The sequence below is a fragment of the Fistularia commersonii genome, chromosome 35 (genome assembly GCF_037954325.1).
Source record: "Fistularia commersonii isolate RoL2024-O1a breed Wild chromosome 35, RoL_Fcom_v1.0, whole genome shotgun sequence".
NCBI classification, from domain to species: domain Eukaryota; kingdom Metazoa; phylum Chordata; class Actinopteri; order Syngnathiformes; family Fistulariidae; genus Fistularia; species Fistularia commersonii.
Window position 1 is genome coordinate 2,066,456 of NC_141318.1, and position 19,656 is coordinate 2,086,111.

Consider the following 19,656-nt stretch of genomic DNA (forward strand, 5'->3'; position numbering starts at 1 on the left):
ATGAAAAGTTGATGTTTTGAAATAAAGGTTAAGTAACAATTTCAGAACAACAGTTTGCAGAAAATAATCGGGACCCAAATATCTAAGAGCAGCAATAAAATTGAACAAATCTGGATGATTATTGGGATTTGATGATAAAACTGATCTTCCAGGTTCAACAAATTTCCACTCAACCGATTTAATGGTTTTAGCGTCCCAAACTGTTGATGCAATTCCATTGTTTGACCACTAGGGGGCGCCAGTTCACCACCTCACCCACTTCCAGGCATGTAGTTAAAAGTACTTTATTTTCTATTATGATTAAAATAGGGGTTTTTAACGCAATCCACACCGGAAGGTCATTTCTTTAAAATCTCAAGTGTATTCTGTAATTGTTTTTCCTTTTTTTTCTCATTTCTACTTCTGATGTTAGAACATCGTTTCTCATTGGTGATTTGTTTTTTATCTGGAGAACTTGCTGACTCAGGCTCGTATTCCTTCGTTTGTGTTTTTACTCGTCTCTGGTGTCTCACACATCACTCCACAACTTTGACTGTAATTAGAACACAACTTTACTGAGCGACAACTTTACAGCCAGGATTTGTCAAGTTGCACATAATTACAAAATTTTAAAAAATAAACCGGTTTAAAGAGATGAGCACGTGATTTCAAAAAGCCGCAAAAACGAGAGAGGGGGAGCGGATGATGCGACGGGAAGGACTGCGCGGGGCCTCTCAAAAGAAGTCCATGTCATCGGGAGCGTCCAGGTCGCGGTACTCGATGATGTTCCGCGGGTCGCCTCGTGACATCCTGGAGGAAAACAGGAAACCGTCACGGATGAGGAATGTCCGGCAGCGGAAATCTAGCCTGGCCGTGATGAAGGTACCTGGTCTCACCTGATGTTGCGTGGCTTCCCGAGGTAGCCGCCTTGACCGCGGAAGTTGTCGTAGTTGCCACGGCCTCCTCCGTACTGGTTCGGGGGGTACGGGGGCGCGCCTGTGGAACGAAAACACACTTTCAGCTGGGTATGAACAGTGATCGGAAAATCCCCTCCGAATTAAAAATCACAAGGAATCGGGACTCGGTGAGATGGAACGTACCACCGTAGCCCATCAGCGGGGGTCGGGGCTGTCCAAAGCCCATCGGACCCTGGGGGCCTTGAGGAGGAAACGGCATGTTGGGCGACAGCAGACCTGCGGGACAGACGGGAGAGTCACCGGGGTTCGCTCCAGGCCTCAATCCGTCATCGCTACGATGGATTAGCCAGGAGGGGGCGGGTCCACCTTGACCCGGCGCCGGAAGGGGAGGGAGCTTCATCTCCGGCAGGGACGGCCTCTTGGCGTCCATCAGGAAGTTGTTGAAGAAAAGCACCTCCTTCTTCACCTCTTCGATTTTGTCCCCGTGTTTGTTGAGGATGTGTTTGCGCACGAACTCTGGACCCTGCGGTTCGCGAGACCATCAGAAAGAGCGAGGCGAATGCGGCAGACGGTAAACTTCGGTTCGTGTTTCCGACGCTCACCTTGAACTTCTTGCCGCTGAGCGGGCAGAGCCACTTGTCCTTCCCCAGCTCCTGGGTGTTGGCCGAGACAAACTTCTCCACCTCCTCTTCGGGGTCCTTGCGGCCCATCTTGGCCGCCTCCTCCTCCGACAGGACCTCCTTCAGGCTGAACAACGGGCTCAGCTTCTCCTCCACGATCTTCTGCCACTGTTGCACTGCCGGGGGAAGGTTGTACGTCAAACTCACGCAGAAAAAGAGACGCGTTCACGTTGTCATAGCAACAGAGGGACACCTGGCTTTCGAGCTGTGAAAATGGCTTTAGCATTAAATTTTACAAGCAAATCCTTTGGGTTTTTTTTTTTTTTTTTTTACAACCAATTTAATTCAAAAGAAGAATATTTTAGTTCATTTTTTTTTTTTAAATATTATTCCTAATTTTAAAGTAATTTATACTGCTTTTTAGAGTTGTTTTTTTTTTTTTTTTTCCAGGGAGCTCTGACGCAACACAACAGTTTAGTTGCTAAATTCATTTTACTGAATTTCCCAAGACGCCAGGAGACAACCCTCTTTTTTTTTTTTTTTTTTTTTGCCCACGGCGGCGAAAACACACACCCTCTCCGTGGGTGATGCGGTTGGGGGGGATGGGACCCCGGACGTGGATCATCCCGCAGCGGTTGGGCATCTCGTCCTCGCTGGGATATTCGCAGGCGTTGTAATAGTCGATAGAGTGCACGATGCGCAGGTACAGGATCAGGCGGTCCAACACCTGGGGGAGGAAGAAACGTGAGGAAGACTGAGGCGGCGTGAGAAATAAATATTAGAAGAAAAGGAATACCTCGACTTACGAGTTTAGTTCGTTCTGTAACTGAATTTGCTCGTATATCAAATTAAATTTCCCCACTAGAATGAATTGAAACGCTATTAATTCAATGCAGCCCCCGGTTTTGTTATGTTTTTAAATAGGAAAAATGTACTTTATAGATAATGTAGAAAAGATGATACATATTAAGAGAACGTAAACAAACGAGCTGGTATTTTCCTTTTCAGATTGGAGCTCCGACAAAGATGCCGGCGGCGGCAGAGATGGACGGAGGAGTTTTGCAATCGTGATCTGTCGCTCACTTACTGGCTCCACACTAAATGCTAAAATGGATTGTTGCTAGGAACGTGCACACTTTGCTTAACTTTACATCCAAACTTCATTTATGGACTAAGTGGAGCCGCTCCTCTTTTTAAAACAGTGGTTCTTAACCTGGGTTCGATCGAACCCCAGGAGTTCGGTGGGTCAGTCTCAGGGGTTCGGCGGAGGTCAAGACACACATTGGTGATGACATCACCGGCCGCAGGTGATCACGCCACATAGCTCGGCCTATCCGTGCCGCGGGGATTTTGGCGCGCTCAGTTGTAGTAACTTGTGACTGTCGTGATGGTACGTCATGTGATTTCTTTCTTAATATTTTAATCCCTTCATACTAATTATGTCGGGCAAAAAAAGAAAGCGGTCGGAAGAACACGTACAATACGGATTCACATGTATGACGGAACGCGATTGGAATCGATGTCCTAACTGCATGATTTGGAATGACAAGATGAGCAATTCTAGTCCAGCACCGGCAAAACTAAGGGAAGGCTTCCTTCAGTTGCGTGGAAACGGGAACTACAAGAACATAGCGCTTGCTGAATTCAAGGTGAAGGGAGCCAGATTCCATGAAAAGGCTACTCTGCCTGTTCTTTGTACCCATCGACGAAACGATCCTCCATCCAATAAAGAAGGGTTCGGTGAATGCGCATGTAAAACAGGTGGGGTTCAGTACCTCCAACAAGGTTAAGAACCACTGTTTTAAAACCATCAAATCGTCCCCAACCGACTTTGAGCGTGTCTTCCGACGCCTCGTCCGTCGATGTTCCCGGCGCCGTCTGCCGCACAAAATCCCCGTAAGGCAGATCTCGGCTCGGATCACAAACCGGAAAAAAAAAAAAAAAAAACCGAGCGACGGAAAACCCGTAAGTCCACTCGTGAGTCACGGTTCCGCTTTCGAGATTAGGAGTTTATACTTCATTTGGATTTAATTCCTCAGCTTGCATAAAAAATGATTAAATTGATGAGATACTTCAACTACGCCGCTGTTACTCTACTGGGTCGCTGACCTTGGCGAGCTTGTCGTCGCGTTCCACCGTCATCTCGGCGGGGTTCCCCTCCTTGCTGCTCTCCTCGGGCTCCATCCCGCTGGCCGAGCCCAGAAGCTCCTCCTCCTCGGCGCTCACCTCCTCGATCAGGTAGTCGGTGATGTTCTTCAGGATGGGGTTCTGGTCCGACAGTTTCTGCGGCGCGTCGGGGAACAAACGGGACGTGGCGGGTTTGATCATTCCGTGGGTTTTCTTGCGACGACAGGGGGGAAAAACAAACAAACAAAAAAAAAAAAACGTACCCCGGCGCCGGCCACGTCCGCCTGGGGCTTGACGCTCCACAGCTCCCCCTTCTCGTCCAGGGCGTGGATGAGCTTGGCGGCCAGCTTGATGTCGTTGCGCAGCACCTGCTTGTGCTGAGTGATGCCGTTCACGTTCCGCACCCGCCGGGCCAGATCCCGGTTCAACCCCGGAGCCAGCTCGCAGTCCCGCAGCTGCAAAGAGCGGATGGCGGATAAACGAGGGGGGTTCAAAGTAGGATAAAGTTTAACGCCGGGAGTTTAGCGGGACCTCCTACCCGGATGTTCTGCAGGCTCCAGCAGACCTCTTTGATGTTGACGCTGCGGTCGAACGTCACCCAGCAACGTCTGAAAAACCTGCAGCGGCGATTCAGACGGTTTAGCCTCCTGCCGGAACCCGCGATAAACCCGAACCGGATGTTTTTCCCTTCTCTGGAAGCTCACCTGCGCTCGGGATGAGGGTCCGCCAGGCACACGCGGAGGAAACCGGGGTATCGCCGACACAGCTGGCGGGGGGAGGAAACGACATTTACGGATATTAACCTGGTTATCGGGAAAGACCCTAAGTTGCTCAAATACAAGTTTCTGCATCCGAACATCTCAACGGTTCTACATTGACACTGAAAAGCAGCTTGAGTGGACTCACAGCGATGATCTCCGCCTTGGAGATGGTGGGCGCGATGTTCCTCATGAACAGGGAGTAGGTCTTGTGGAGCGGCCGCGGCCTCGGGGTGTCGTCTTTGGGCTTCTTCACCTCCTTCTCCTCCTCCGCGACCTTCTCCTTGGACTTACCCTCTTCGGGCGGAAGAGGGAAGAACGGCGGTGACAAACTCATACAGAAATAAAAAAACATTTCGCTCCTCACCTTCCGCTTCCTCTTCCTCATCGTCCTTGTCCTCCTCCTTCTTGCGGGACTTTTCCGAGCAGTTGGAGTTGGAGTCCGACTCGGAGTCCGAGTCGCTCTCCGAGGCGCTGGCGTTGTCGTCGTCGCTGTCGCCGCTCCGCAGCCTCTTCCTCCTCGCCTGGGGGAGACAAAGAGAACGCTCAGACGTCCATCTTTAACGGATGTCGGCCGTCACGGTTTAGATGAGACGACCTTCTTGGGGACGGCCATTTCTTCTTTGCCGGCGTCCGTCGCCGCCTCCTCTTTGACGCCGCCGCCCTCCGCCGCCCGGTTCGCCCCCTCCGCTCCTGCAGGATCGCCTTCCTCCTGTGACGTGGATTATAAACATCAACCCCGGAGGCTTCGCCACCCCCTAGTCTTACATCTTTACACTGCGGCTCCGACTGGCTTGGGAAAATAAATTATAATTTTTTTTTTTTTTTTTTTAACATTTATTATCCTTAACAGTCACACACATTCTTACAAAACCTCATAACAAGATACACATTATACAATATTCTTTATAGGTCACTTATTTCCTCACTAGCAAGCGAAAAATAAAATAAAACTCAAAAAAAAAAATAAAAAAATAAATAAAAAACATCTAACTCAGTCAAATAGAGATATATAAATAATTATAATAATTATAAATAATCTAATTGAAGTGTATTTCATTTGTGTTAATTCCTTTTTTTTTTACTTTTAGTTCCAAGTTGGAAGATTGTGATCTTGAAATATTAAATAAGATTATATTCATTATTTTTTGCCGCTAAAAATAACGTCACACTCGCGGAAGCCGGCATACCCGCCAGCCGGTAAAATTTGCAGATGCTGAGCGCAGTTACAGCTGTTGTAGTTATAGCTAACAGTTAAGACAATACATATTTCATTATATTTCTTATTCTTCCTCCTTTCTACTATTATCTATTACTGTTATGTCTTTTTACTTGAAACTCTGGCACAACAATTTCCTTTGGGATTAATAAAGTCGTTCTCATCTCATCTCAGAAGGAGCAGAAGTCCCATAAACCAGGTAAAATGAATATTTATGAAGATATTTTGCAAATATTTATTTTTCATTGTTTACTGACAGTGATTTTTTCCCGATTTATTTTTAAAATTCAGGTCAAGGCTCCGCTACACGCTCTGAAAGCCCAAAGCTCAAAATGAGTTCATTACGTAAATAAAAGAAAATTTTCTCCGTAATACTTTGTGATTTTCAGAAGCTACACACTTGTTTATACAAAGTGTAAAGGCAATAAAAAGCAATATATACAGCGGTACCTTTATTTTAGACGTCAAAAAGTAATTGCGGCTCCCGGTGTTTTCTTTTCCGAGGAACCCGGGTCCAAATGGCTCTTTGGGTGTTAAGGGTTGCCGACCCCTAATCTAGTAGATAACAAATCAAAACAAAACATACCTTCTCATCCTTGTCCTTCACGGCGGCGGGTTTTCGCTCCCCGTCCAGAATTTTGGGGTCTTCTCTCTTCTGAGGCTCTGCCAGCCCCGGCCCGACGCCGGCTCGCTCCCTTTCCTCCTCCTCCTCCGACGGCAGGTCCAGGATCCGGAGGTCGTGATCCGTCCCTCCTTCCATCTTAATCACAGCTGAAGGTAAACAAGATCCATTTAACGCCACTGGTGACCTTTTCCACCGGAGACACCGAGCACGGCTTCCTGCTGCGATGGAGAGACGTCGCTCTTCACGCAGATAGAAAAATCAACTTGGTGGACCAGGTTTTCACTCTTACCGTCTTTTTTTTCCTCCCCCACATTCCGTTGTCCATTCTAATCCTTGATGTTGTCGTTCCCTCTGCTGACTATTTATTTGTGTACGTCTGATTGTTTATATTTTTACAGATGGCCCTCACTTAACGACGGGGTTGACTTCCATGTTAAGCGATTTTGTTGTTCCGCGAAACACCGTTTCTACCATTTTATCATACAGTATATTTATGTTGTGCTATTTTACCTTTCCTTCTCCTATAATGTTTATATTCGCACTGCATGCTAATTATTAGCGTATGCAGGACTGTCAGAAAATTAGAATGTTGTGATAAAGTTCTTTATCTTCTGTGATGCAATTAAAAAAAAAACCAAAAATTACTTTTCCATGATATTCTAATATTTAGATAGGATTTTTGAGTTTTCTTAAGATGTAAGCCATAATCAGCAATATAAAAATAATAAAAGGCTTGCGATATTCCAGTTGATTTTTAATGAATCCAGAATGGATGACATTTTTGTTTTTGTAATTGCATTACAGAAGATAAAGAACTTTATCACAATATTCTAATTTTCTGAGACAGTCCTGTATTTTAATAACATCACAAAGACCGTCGTAACTCCGAGTCGTCGCTAACCGAGGACCACCTGTGTTCATGTTTATTGACAATAAGTAACTGAGAAAAAAAGAATTTCCCCTATGGGAAGATAATAAACGAACGAGCGAATGACATTTTTAAATCGAACCCTATTTTTTACCTGCGTCCAGGACCTTGATGATGGCCGGGGTCTGCTCGATGTCCAGGGAGACGTTGTCGTACCAGCCGTTCTCCATCAGGAACATGAAGACGTTGAGCCGGTTGTTCAGGGCGCCCCGGGCCTCGGCCTTGAGGCGGCTGGCCTCGTCCGGGTGGTACTTGGACCTGAACCTGCGCCCCGATTTTTTAATCACACAAAAGAGCGGGGAGGGAAGGGAATGACCAGGGTCGGGATGAACGGGATGCAAAAGTTAGAGAAAGAAAATTACACACTAAAAATCATTGTATGCTGTTTTTCAATAAATGACTTAAAAATAATAATAATGTCATAATTTAATGAAACTAATCAAAAATTAAGATTTCTGTCATGTGTACGGTCCAGTCCTTGTGTTAGCTTTCACTGTGCATGAATTAATACATCTGAGATTAACTTGCCAAAAAGAAAAAAAAAAAAAAAAGGAAAAAAGATAATTAAAACCACAACAGAAACATCGAAATTCAACATTGACATATTGAAAAGACTTCACATGAAAATGTTTATCATTGAGTGAACACCAGTTACCTTTTGCTCTGCCAGTTTAATAACAAATAAATACAGAGAGGGGGGTCTCTTCTGTGAAAATGCGCTCCGCTTCACCCCAATGGTGTGTCTGTACACACACATATTCGCTTTTGGGATTCGTTTCGATCCGAATGTAAAAATGAAATCGGACGGGGTTCAGAAAAAATGAAAAAATAAAAAAATCCAAAAAAAAAAAAAATCATGAAACGAGGAAACAAAAATCTCCGTGCGCGGGGGGGAAAAAAAACAAAAAACACATGCCTGTCTAGCTAAAAGCCCTGGTACTTTGCGTCTAAGTGCAACTGCATTGTGCGCAGTGCGTGCCCTCGCTGTCTAACACCGATTTCCTGCGGAGCTCCACTTTTTTCTCGTCTTCGACAAACAAGTCGTCAAGGCAGTAGTGGGAATAGCGGAGGGAGGGGGTTGGAGGGGGGGAAAAGGGGAGGAAGGGTGGTTATGTCAAACAGAACAATTTTGCATGACACCTGTGAAGTAAGTATAATACGGGGTTAACAGGAATGAGACAAGTGTCAAAACTCTGCAAAGTCAAACGAGAAAATCAACCCAAGCGTTTGGGAGGGAATCGCCCAATCGTTGTTTCGTTTCGTATTCCCAGTTCGTCTTTTGTTCACCTTCGGCACCCGAGGGTTGATATTCCGTTAAAAAGAGCATTACGGCAGTGTAACACATCACATGCTGCACTGATATCGGGGCCTGGTCCTTGTGATATCTACGCAGGCCATCGATATTAAGATAAATAACAATATCCTTAACAAGCAGCAAAAGCGGACTAAATCATATTCCAAAATGCCAAAGTAAGAACCCAAACACCACCATGTCCTTGTCACCTAAACGGGTATCGACCGTGGCATCGTTATAACTTAGCTCGTTTCAATACCATATTCAAAACTGTCGTCACTAATGTACATTTGCGACCTTTATTTTAAGGATAGCAAAAAATAAAATTAGCCATCTTAAAGGTAATTGTGACGCCACCGTTTCTGACCAGGACCAGGCCCGACCTGAGGGCTTATAATCAAACAGTACATCATGTCTACACAATAATAATAAATGTAAACACGAAACATTTGGCAAACGCTATGTGACTTTTACTGGGAAACCGACAACTAAGTTCAAATCTAAGAATCGCAAGCGGCGCATAGCAAGTGTATTTAAGGTCGTACCACTCTTCATCTTTATGAGCCAAAAAGAATTCCTGCATCTGCTGCCGGCGGAAGTCAATCTTGTACTCGTTGTAGCGTTTGACGGCTTCGGTCTCGTCCACAGAGTCGTCCAGCGACAGCAGGAACTCCTTGAAGCTCTTCATAACGGGGGGCGGAGGACCCAGGTCCATGTCGTGGATGTTACCCAGCCTGAGCAGGGAGACAGGGTGGGACGGATTGCGGATGAGTGGATACGTCTGGTGCTGGGAGTTTCACATCAGCGAGGGAATACGCTGATGCGCGGCTCCGCTTGTTTTAGAACAACAGTGACGGAGGAATAAAATGCAATTCAATGACTCATTCTGCGTCTCTGACCTTGCCTGGATGGGGATGCCGTGATGAGGCTGCATGAGGTGCATGTCGGGGTGACCCCAGTGCTGCGGGGGACCGTAGCTCGGACCCCCTCCTCCACCACCGTACCCCAAGTCATAACCGCCGCGGTACGGGTCGCCACCGTGGTCATCCCTGCCACGGCCCACGTAGAGGATTACAAAAACTATAACACGTATGATTTCTGAAGCGCGAATTGATCGCAGCCGCTCACCAGTCTCTTCTCATGCGTTTCTGCTGGGGGCTCATGTCGTGTCTCGGGGGGGAAAACCTCTCCCTGCGACCTCTGTCATAATCCCGATACTCTCCGCGGCTTCGGCGTTCCCTACCCCGGTCCCACTCTCTGGCGGGTTAAAATAGGGAAACGAGAGGGTCACATGATGTCAGTCCGTGTCCTCACAGTACACCTGAAGGCTGAATTTATCATTTTTCTCATTTTTTGTAGGGGAATCTCTCGTGACCTGTCGTTCCAGTCGTCTCTGCGTCTGTCCTCTCGCTCTCTGGAGCGGTCGTAGTCACTTCTCTCCCGTCTGAACTTGTCCCTCCTCCTCCTGTCATACTCATCGTCGCTGTCACCCATCTGCATGTGGACAGAGGCAAGGCTCAAGGGGAACACTGGGAGTCTACCAGAGCTGCTGTTAGTCAAACATCGCTATTAGATAATGTGCCTTCTCATTTCTGCAACATCCTACGATCGCATTGAACTGACAGGTTTATCCAAAGCAACAAAAACACAAGAAACTGACAGTGTTATTGTGAATCAAAGTCCTTTTTCAATAGCTTCGTCATTTGTACATTGCTTTTCTATTCAATATCAATTTCGTTATCATGTCTATGATTTTAAATAGGTTTATGATTCTCGATGTGAGATATTTATGTTCTCTCACTAAGCTAACGTGCTAAGTTAATTCCCTGGCTAAGATGAACGCAGGTTAACAAAACGAGCCAATCACTCACAAAGACGTCGACGTTAGCATATGATGCTAACATCCGGATTACTTATCAGAAAGGACAATGTAGTTTACTACGGAGAAATTCGGAGAAAGATTATAACCTACTCGAATAATCAGAGATACAATCCCTATTGCACAATACAGCAAAATACACTGGCTACGTTATTGTTGTTGTAGCGTGTTAGCTAAAGTGATGCTATCCAACATTTGCTAATAAAAAAAAGAGCTACCTTAGCTGAAAACGGAAGCATCGTGTTGGTCTTACGTGAGACCAGAACCAATGAAAAAAAAGGCCTCCTAAATATCGTAATATGCCTTTCGCTGAGATAAAGTATAAGTAAAACAACAACAGAATACCTCTCTAATTATAATTCGTTCGGATGCTTTGCCTCGAGTTCGGCTTCTTCTACTTGCTCGTCACTCTCCTTCGTTGCAGCAGCGCGATACTTTCGGTTGCCCAGCAAGCGACGGGGCTCACTGGCGCCACCTAGTGGCGGGGGGGTGTAAACGCACCCATAGCCCGTTTGGAGCATTAAAATCAAAATAGAATTATAGAATTTATTATCAAAATCATTTATCATAATTTATTGTTAGAAAATAGAGTCATATCTAGGTTGGAAAACTTTTTTTTTATTCAAACACAGGCAGCCTGTGTGGTTTTGTTTGAATTTGCTCAAAAATCATGATAATCCAAAAACATGTGAATAGGTAGATATATATGAAAGTGTTCACATTCGCCATTAAATAAAATGGTTGTATTTGGACTTAAAATGAGAGGTTCCTGAAATATGAAAAAAAAAATAGCAACAAGTCTGACATGTGAAGAATATTTTACTAGATGCATCTCAATGGTTTTATTTAAGTCTTCAACATAAACTACAAGGCATTTCCTGTTCCCATGCTCTTCTTTGTTCTTCCCCTGAACCGCAACTGATGCTTCATATAATTCTGGATAACAAAGGGCCACACTTCACTCTGCGCCTTGTTGGCATCAATGAACGTGGATTCCCCTTGGTACAGGAAGGAGCGGCCGCCGCTGGATCCAGAGGTCAGGGTGGCTCCCGTCCCCCCGTCTGGTAACGGAAGATTTCCCCTGAAACCCTATCAAAACAGATCGTCTCATTTACATATCACATCGTCTCACAAGTTTACAAAAGCCTTTTGCACATCCACAATAATTTGAATTAAAATTATGATAAATCACAATCTACTGAAATGACATGAGAAACATATAAAAAAAAACAAAAAAAAAACCCCTTACCTCCTGCTGACCGTTGGATCGGAGCGATTCAAACAAAGAAACGCTCCAGAAAAGCAGGAAAGTCAGTCTGAGTACAGCGAAGGCTGACCGAAACCTTGACATGTTCACGATTTCACTCCAAAAAAAAACAAATATCAGGATGATGATGCCGGAAACCGTGGCCGTCGAGTCTGATGAAGGATATTCGTCCGCTCTAGTTTTCTGCACTGGAAAGCGATGCCAAGGCTTTAGACGATCCACGTCCATATGACCCGTGCTGTTGTTTAACCTCCACGCCGGCTGGGTGAAAACCCAGAAACACACTCAATAGGGATCACCCACACACTCACATACTACAATGCGGCCGCTGCTGCAGCTTGCATTGAAAAAAAAAAGTGTCTTTTCTCCCGAGCAGCAGGTGAGGTGATTAAATATCAGAGGAATGATGACAGTGAAAGGACCCGGAGCTTGTTAGTGGGGATTAAAAGTTTTATTTTATTTAATGGGTCTCCTTCTCCTCGAGGCACAAATGCATTTATCGCTCCTACAGGGCTAAAGAAAATGATGTAATGACTAAGAAGCACTCCTGGGGGCACACATTAACTAATGCATATGTTAATTTATTTTTTTCCTAAATCAACCCCCTATTCAACATATGGCTCAGTTTTTTTTTTTTTATGAAAACATACATGAGTAATTATTTTCAATATATAAATACATATTTATATATGAAAATATTTATTGATTATTTTGTATTTTCCAGTCATTTAAGCCTCACTGGCAACCCTATTGAATGATTCTTTTTACTGAATAAATATGATTAAATTATTGAAAAAAAAAACGGATTGACATCAACCCCCCCCACCTCTCAGAAATATTGAAAAACTAAAAAGCCGTCTCCTGGTGATTTTGCACAAACGTTAAGACGTTCGGATCAAGACAGATTTTAGCACGTTAACAACATGACGTCATGACAACAGGATGTGGAAATACTGAGGACGCAGATGTACTGAACCCACCGGGTCACTGATACATTATTCGATCCGAACCTGTGTCTGTTTGTGTGTTGATACTTTCATTTCTGAACAAAAAAACAAAACAAAACACCAATCCCATTTCAGACTTTTAATTTTGGACTCATCCCACATTAAAAAGCGGCGTCTCCGCACACTGACACCCCCCTCCTCCTTCATACATGGGAATTATACTTGACACAGCACATTATGTTATTACTTAAGTGTGATAAACTAGGCACATTCTAAAAAGAAGACAGGGAAATTAGTGATTACTTTTCCGTCCGCTTCGATGAGACAATTGAGTCTCTAAAATAGAGACATAATTAAAAAAAAAAAAAAAAAAAAAAAAAAAAGAGAAAAATAAACTACAGTACAAAAAGACATTTAAAGCAAACTGCGAGTGGGAAAAAAAAAAAAAAAATCAGCTGTTCTATTTGTGACGGCGCAAATCGCGTGGAGTCTTTTCGAATCGAATGGATCAGGGGATAAACATAAATATGGAATGTCGGAATTTATACAGCCGAGTGCGGACACACGCTCGGGCGTGACTGACTTGAAACATGTATGCCTGATCGCTTACAGTGTGTGGCTTGACGGTGTGTGTGTGTGTGTGTGTGTGTGTGTGTTATCTGTCAGGGACGTTAGTGTTCGGGAAGCGGATGTTACATCCGAACCGCTGTTCAAATATCTGGATCGGTTAACAGAGTTGATGTCCCGCTGCATAAAATACGCAAATATTTGAAGACGCAGCGAATATTCTTGAGTTTCGAGAAAAAAACAAATAAAAATAAAGAAGAAGGTTAAGTACAAAATGACAAGAGGAGGAAATGTCAACATAGGAGTTAGAATTCCGTCCCTTCTGTTTCCAAACCGTTCCTTTTGACAGATAGATGTGCGTCAGGGCCGGCGTAAGGCAAAGCTCCGACGCTGTCGGCTTCGACGGGGGATTATTTCTGGTTAAAAACCAAACACGTTGAATTAAATCACAGTTTACCCTCCCCCGCCTTCCGCCACCTCTCCAGAGCAAACATTAAAACTCTGCTTTCTGACGCTTTCGGATAAGATATCAAAATTAAAAACTATTTTCATAAATCTACATTTGCTAACTTATTGAAAATACAAAGACTGACCGGCGTCGCCTCGACTGTTCCCACTGACCTTTCATTCGTCATTTTGCACCTGAAGTTTCGATCGACTCGACAAAAAAACCTGGAATAAAGCTAAAAAGGTATTTTACACGAGGCAGGTTTATCATAAACAACGTAAAATCAAACAGAAATCAGAAACAGTATCCTACTGTAGATTGATTTAACTGCGTGGTGAATATATTTATATATATATATATATATGTTTAAAAAAATAAAAATGTGAAAAGAACACCGGCGAGACAGAATTAAGATAAAACTACTGTCAAAAAACGGGCGTCCCGTAGAAAACGAGGATTGAGACGACGCCGAGACTGAGACCGGCGTTCAGCCCGACGGGGGAGAATGGGATTCCTTCAAAGCGGGGAGGCGGATGGAGACAAACACTGGGGAGGTGATGTGGGTGAGGCGTGAGTCCCGATGCTCGTGCTCGTGCACGTGCGACACGCGAGACGCCTTCCCCGCTCACCTGGATTCGGTTACGGTTGAAGAAAAAGAAAAAAAAAAAAAACAACAATCTGTGAGTAGGATGTTTTTAAGGAGTGTGAAATCGCAGGGAAATCAGCCTGCTGTCGACGGCCCCGACGCAAGACCAGAGGATTGACCCCCTTCCCCTCTCTGTGGGTTACCATGGCGACAGACCTCCCCTCAACATATCTGCATTTCAACAACTCCCTCAATGCTCTTGTGTGCATGTTGTGGCTTTTACATAATAATGGCGTGTGGTTTCGAAGATGTTGTTCCATCTGGACCGTTTCTTTACCCACAAACTGTGTGACCTGATCTCGACACCCGGTGGATTTTGTCAGGGGAAGCAGTTCCTCCCGTGCTTAAAAAAAAAACAACAAAAAAGCTAGGTGTCCCATAATTTCGGATCCCTTGCAGTGGTGTCAATGTGGGAAGTCTTCTTGGGGGTAAATTTATTTTGAGCTGCGATGACACGGCAGAGAGAACAATGTTGAAATGAAAAGACGCAGGAGTGTTTTGGGAGGTTGCTGGAATGTGTGAAGTAGACTACTGGCACGGCGGGCTGTGCTAAGCTAACAAGGAGAGGGAGGTTTCCTGCATCCGTAACGCACGGAATTGGAAGAGGGGATCTATCATCTGGTCTCGCTAGCTGCGGAGAACCGGCTAATTTCCCGACAAGTCTGTGCATCTTTCCTTTTGAGTACAGTGAGATAAGAGCAAAGCCCAGAAGAGGAAACCCCTTTTTTTTTTTTTTTTTTCCTTCTTCGCGCGGTAGACCGAGCGACGGCAGCCGAGTCCCAGCCTTCAGGTCTGCACGCTATCCCTACCGATGAGCTGACGGGTGTCGTCGTGGCGCTCGTCCTCCCCGGCCCCGTCGCTCTCTGAGTCCGTGCTCTCCTGCGGGGAGTAGTAGCCTTCGTAGCCCAGGACGGGCGAGTCGCAGCGCGCGGGGGAAGCCAGGCACTGGGCCGTAGTCATAGTGGTGGCCGCGTAGACCCCCGGGCTCCCGGCGGGCGTGCCCGAGTTGGAGGGCCGGAGGAGGGGAGTGCGCTCCGAGTCGGCCTCCCCCGCCGTCCCGTCCTCCTCCCCGCGCCCGCCGGCCGTCTCCTCGTCCGACTCGGACTCGGACTGCTCCGGGTTGGTGCGGGTGACGCGCTGTTTGCACACCGGGCACGTCTTCTTGGTCTGTGTGAGCCACGGGTCCACACACTTGCAGTGGTAGGCTGGCAGAGACGGGGGGGGAAGTTAAACATGATAAGTAAAAGTCAAATGATATCTAATTTTACAGTGCTGAGCCTCACGAGGTATTTTTTAAGCTTTCCTTGGTATCAGGGTAATGACGCAGTCAGCCTGCAGTCAAAGCTCGGGGTTTAATTCAACCCAATAACATAAATGGCGACTGGATGAAAGTTCGCTTGACAGTTTGGAAACCCAATCTTTGCTTTTACATGGAGTTATTTTTCTTCCATAAGTGAACAATCTTTACATTTTTTTTTTCATGATTTAATTTTTCACTTTTTTTTTTGACTGTCAATAACCATGTCGCCTCCATTGTACTTGCTGTCTGTGATATTTATAGATTTTTTTTTAATACTGCACCCTGGGTCTCAGAGAAATCCTCTGTATGTGTGAAACATATGACAGTATTGACAATAAAGATGTATTTGATTTTGTTTTTGTATCGACAGATATATATATATATATATATATATATATAAAAAAAAAGAAACGTTTACCATGTGAACACGGTAACACGCGCAGCTTGTCTCCTTCCTCGTACTCATCCAGGCAGATAGCACACACATCGTAGTCGTCTCCTGAAATAATTGCAGGAAAAAAAAAAAAAGACGACTTTTAATGTGGATTTGAAATAGTTTCTTTCTTGTGTGGGATCTAAAACGGACTCCTCTCAGGCCCCTGTTGATCTCACAAACAAATCTGAAACAAATGAAGAATTGCTCAAATATATTTTTCGCCCCACCTTTAGTGAACCTGTGGGTCGGGATCCGCTTCAACTGTTCCTTGGACAAACGGTTCTTTCTCAGCCGTTTCCTGTATTGCACACAGCGAATGACCTGAGGGAGGGAAAGACACGACCTACTGACGCTCTGGAAATCAGGGAGACACTTGCGGACGCGTTGGTCTGCACTTAAATGAGATATTCAAGGCTCCGGGCGATGAAGAAAATGACCCCGACCTCCTTCCAAAGGAGAATTGTCCGCTTCGTTCCGACTCACCAGGATGACAAACATCACCATGATGATCATGCCAACGATCCCGGTGAAAGGGATCAGATAGTACGAGAGAGGAAAGGCAAACTCCGGCTTCAGGATCACGTAGGCTCTGTGGAGACGAGGCGTAAAAAAAAAAAAAAAAAACATCAACAAACTAACATCCTGCTTCCACGTCACTCTCCTTAGCTTTTGCCACGGACATTTCAGATACAGTCCAGCTGGTGTGATGGAAAGAGGAAAGTGGTCAGGTGTTTGAGTTCCTGCGTCCATTAATATGGGTGTTCTGCTCACCCTGGTTCGGGAATGATGAAATCCCTGAGGATCTGGGAGGCGTACTCGCTGGTGAACACTGAGGGGATCACGATCTCCTCTGCAATAGTGTCTAGAAGGGGAAAAACAAAACCAGATCTTATTGAAAGATTAGGATGTATAACAGCAGAGCCCGAGCAATAGATGTGATCGACCTTTAGATCACATGTTAACCTTAAGTTCAAGATATTTAAATGCACTTTCCAAATATCTGCGCTCGTGTTCGGGCTCTGTTGTCAAAGTCTGAAACAGCGTGCACTTTTTCTCAGACTTTACCATTGCTGTAGTTCATATTGAGCAGAACGTTGGAGTGCACGTTGTGAACGATTGCCGCACTGAATCCGGCTTGCTGCGCGTGCAGAACCTGCAAACCAGTGGCTCAGTTTAGACCCCGTTCAGAAACAACAGCAATTTGTTCTACAAGAAAGAAAGCCAAACAGCTCTTGCCTTCAGGTCAAAATGGCAATCGTTGCGTCTGATAAGAGCGATGAATTTGGTGGTGTTTGCGTCATAAGACCGCGGCAGCGGAGGAGGCGGGTCCATTGGTGTGCAGGCATTAACAGGCCGGGACAAGACCAAGACGCCCTTAGAAATGAGGAAGGAAAGTTGATCACCCTGGACTTTGACCGTGTATTTATAAATAGGCATGGTTTATTCACTCCTCCGCTCTCACCATTAGTCCTTCCTTCGGGAGTGGTGATCCAAACAAAGCGGGGAGGTCCTCAAACAGCATCGAGGTCATATTCCTATAATGCTACAAAAAGAAACAGTGATCTCCAACACGTTCAGAGGACTCAAATATAAGTGAAAGCGCACACACACACGGCGCGGGTACTTACGGCATAGATGTAACCGTGGACGGGTGAGGGAACCATTGTGCTGCAGAAGACCAGGGTCAGGACACTCAAGCGAGCCTCTGCCCAACACGCGGCGCATCGCACCATCCTCGCCTGGTTACGGCTGAACTGAAAGATAAAAAGAGTTATCAGGATGCTGGAGGGAAAAAGTATTTCAGACCAAAGCAAAGCTTACAGCGAGGCCGGATGTGAGTGCATGTGACTTCGGGTCCCATGGAAATGTTAAGTAGAAATGCACCAGGGGCGGAATTATGGGCAAATGCAAATACCATATGTTGGCCTTTTTTTTTTCCTGACACACAGCTCTGCGACCACGAATATATTAACCGTGACGCCGAAATCGATGTCCTCCATGCCAGCTTTCAGCCACTTACAAAGCCGTTTCTCATCTCATCTCAACCTCCGTAGTGAGATCCTTCGGCTGGCAGCAAATTTATATCGATCTGGATGCTTTTACATCAGTCTATCTCTTTTTATCTCTTCCGTTCTGCTTCCCTAACTTCTATGTTCTGAGATCAGCTGCGAGAAATGTATATTGTTTTTGCTAATCCAGCATATCTGAACAACTAAAACTGGCAGTGACGTCATACTGGTATTTGGTGTACTTCCTTTTTTATGGCAAGATTAACCTCAACATAATCTTCATTATGGAAGCTAAAACATCTTTGATTTGGGGTCCTGCACTCAGATACACGATAAAAACAACCTTCATTCAGATCAATAGGTAAAAGAAGTTTTCCCATTCAGTCAAAATCACTATTTGCTGATGGTGTTCTACAAATCAGCTGATATCTGTGCACTTCCCTTATTACTCAAGTGAAAATACAACATTTTAAACACGCGTTTCCTCCGCCTCCCTCCTGCCCGCGTTAAAGTCAACTTTGACTCCTGTCAAACTCGACTTTTCCGGTTAAAAAGCAAACGCGTGATCGAAAGTACAACGGCGACGAAGCTTAATAAGATATTGAAAATGTTTTATTTTTGCTGATGTGGACCCGAGGATGTCATGTTGGCTAGTGAGTTAGCCGTGCAACTCCGAGTTAGCAAGCGAGAAAAGCCTCCCATTCCAGCGGTGGCCGTCTGTCGCAATGCCAAAACACGAAACCTCGACGTCTCGTTACTTTTTCCACTCGACCGAATGTAGCTGAATATGCGAAATATTACGGCCATGAGTATCGGGAACTGTTGGAATTCCACTTTTCTTCAGCGTTTCGTGTCAACGACAAATTCCAAGACAAAAAGCTCAACAGGGTTCTAACGGTTATTTTAAGCTAGTTAGCTAGCGTACCCACCTCAGTATTCTGCTAATGTCGGCAGTGTTGAAAACGTAGGTCCCACCCCAGTTCTTCACATGTCACCCTGTGAAAACACTAACACCCGTAGTGTTTTGTTTTCCGTCTCGTAACCACTCCTTGTTGTTCTTGTTGTGGTGGTTGTTCGACGTTTGCGAGAAGGTAACAACAAAAACCGAAGGGGGATTAACGTTAGCTGATATTTGGCTGGCGACGGCAAACGTTAGATAACAGTTAAATCGTCTCCGCGTCAGATTACAATATGCCTCGTTTATGGTCCGCACACAGCATATCGCAATAGTGATCAGAATATAACCCGATATCGTGTTAGTCCGTCGTGACGACTATCGGGAGTCTGCGAGATTGTTTTCCCCCCTTGTTGCTGGCTAGCTAGCTGCTACGTTTGTTTGTTTCCTTTCTCGCCCCCTAGGCTCTTCTTCGTGTTTTCCATAACAAAGACGGTCGGCGGGTTTCTGTTCAACAGCGCCTCCTAGTGGTCGAATGAGGCATAACACCAATTGTGCAGCAACAATGCACTGACTAGAAAGATTCCCTGTGGAACTTGATTACCGACTTTGCAACGCTTTTAACTGCTAAATAAAGATAAAGAAGGGATTATCTCATGACTGTGACCCTGGGGGGTGATCATTAGAATCCCCTCCTCCCAATTAGCATATAAATTAGCCGAGGAATTCCATTATCAACCAGGTGGGGCGGGTCGCCGCCCACAGGCCTCCGACCCCGAGTGACCTGCTGCACTC

General features: G+C 45.3%; 2 protein-coding genes across 5 annotated transcripts; both read right to left on the reverse strand.

Moving 5' to 3' along the window:
* Positions 1 to 533: 533 nt before the first annotated feature.
* On the reverse strand, positions 534 to 10,803 carry srrt (serrate RNA effector molecule homolog (Arabidopsis)). Of its 3 annotated transcripts, none has more exons than XM_086142877.1 (20): positions 10,692 to 10,803; positions 9,843 to 9,961; positions 9,596 to 9,724; positions 9,367 to 9,516; positions 9,013 to 9,201; positions 7,268 to 7,437; positions 6,207 to 6,391; positions 5,000 to 5,113; positions 4,769 to 4,925; positions 4,550 to 4,698; positions 4,348 to 4,409; positions 4,182 to 4,260; positions 3,907 to 4,098; positions 3,626 to 3,799; positions 2,090 to 2,243; positions 1,499 to 1,692; positions 1,263 to 1,419; positions 1,080 to 1,172; positions 876 to 975; positions 534 to 789 (listed from the first exon to the last, which is right to left on the reverse strand). In XM_086142877.1, the coding sequence occupies exons 2-20, from the start codon at positions 9,959 to 9,961 to the stop codon at positions 714 to 716; spliced, it is 2,643 nt and encodes an 880-aa protein (XP_085999003.1). In that variant the 5' UTR covers positions 10,692 to 10,803; the 3' UTR covers positions 534 to 713. The 3 variants fall into 3 exon arrangements, with proteins under 3 accessions (XP_085999003.1, XP_085999002.1, XP_085999004.1); XM_086142876.1 differs by having other exon boundaries at positions 10,565 to 10,760; XM_086142878.1 differs by having other exon boundaries at positions 866 to 975; positions 10,565 to 10,750.
* A 2,728-nt stretch (positions 10,804 to 13,531) lies between these two features.
* On the reverse strand, positions 13,532 to 19,330 carry rnf167 (ring finger protein 167). Of its 2 annotated transcripts, none has more exons than XM_086142333.1 (10): positions 18,896 to 19,330; positions 17,586 to 17,711; positions 17,420 to 17,500; positions 17,194 to 17,331; positions 17,023 to 17,110; positions 16,729 to 16,819; positions 16,441 to 16,546; positions 16,185 to 16,278; positions 15,940 to 16,020; positions 13,532 to 15,426 (listed from the first exon to the last, which is right to left on the reverse strand). In XM_086142333.1, exons 2-10 carry the CDS (start codon positions 17,688 to 17,690, stop codon positions 15,008 to 15,010), a joined length of 1,203 nt encoding a protein of 400 aa, XP_085998459.1. In that variant the 5' UTR covers positions 17,691 to 17,711; positions 18,896 to 19,330; the 3' UTR covers positions 13,532 to 15,007. The 2 variants fall into 2 exon arrangements, with proteins under 2 accessions (XP_085998459.1, XP_085998460.1); XM_086142334.1 differs by having other exon boundaries at positions 17,586 to 17,706; positions 18,896 to 19,034.
* Between the last annotated feature and the right edge of the window lie 326 nt (positions 19,331 to 19,656).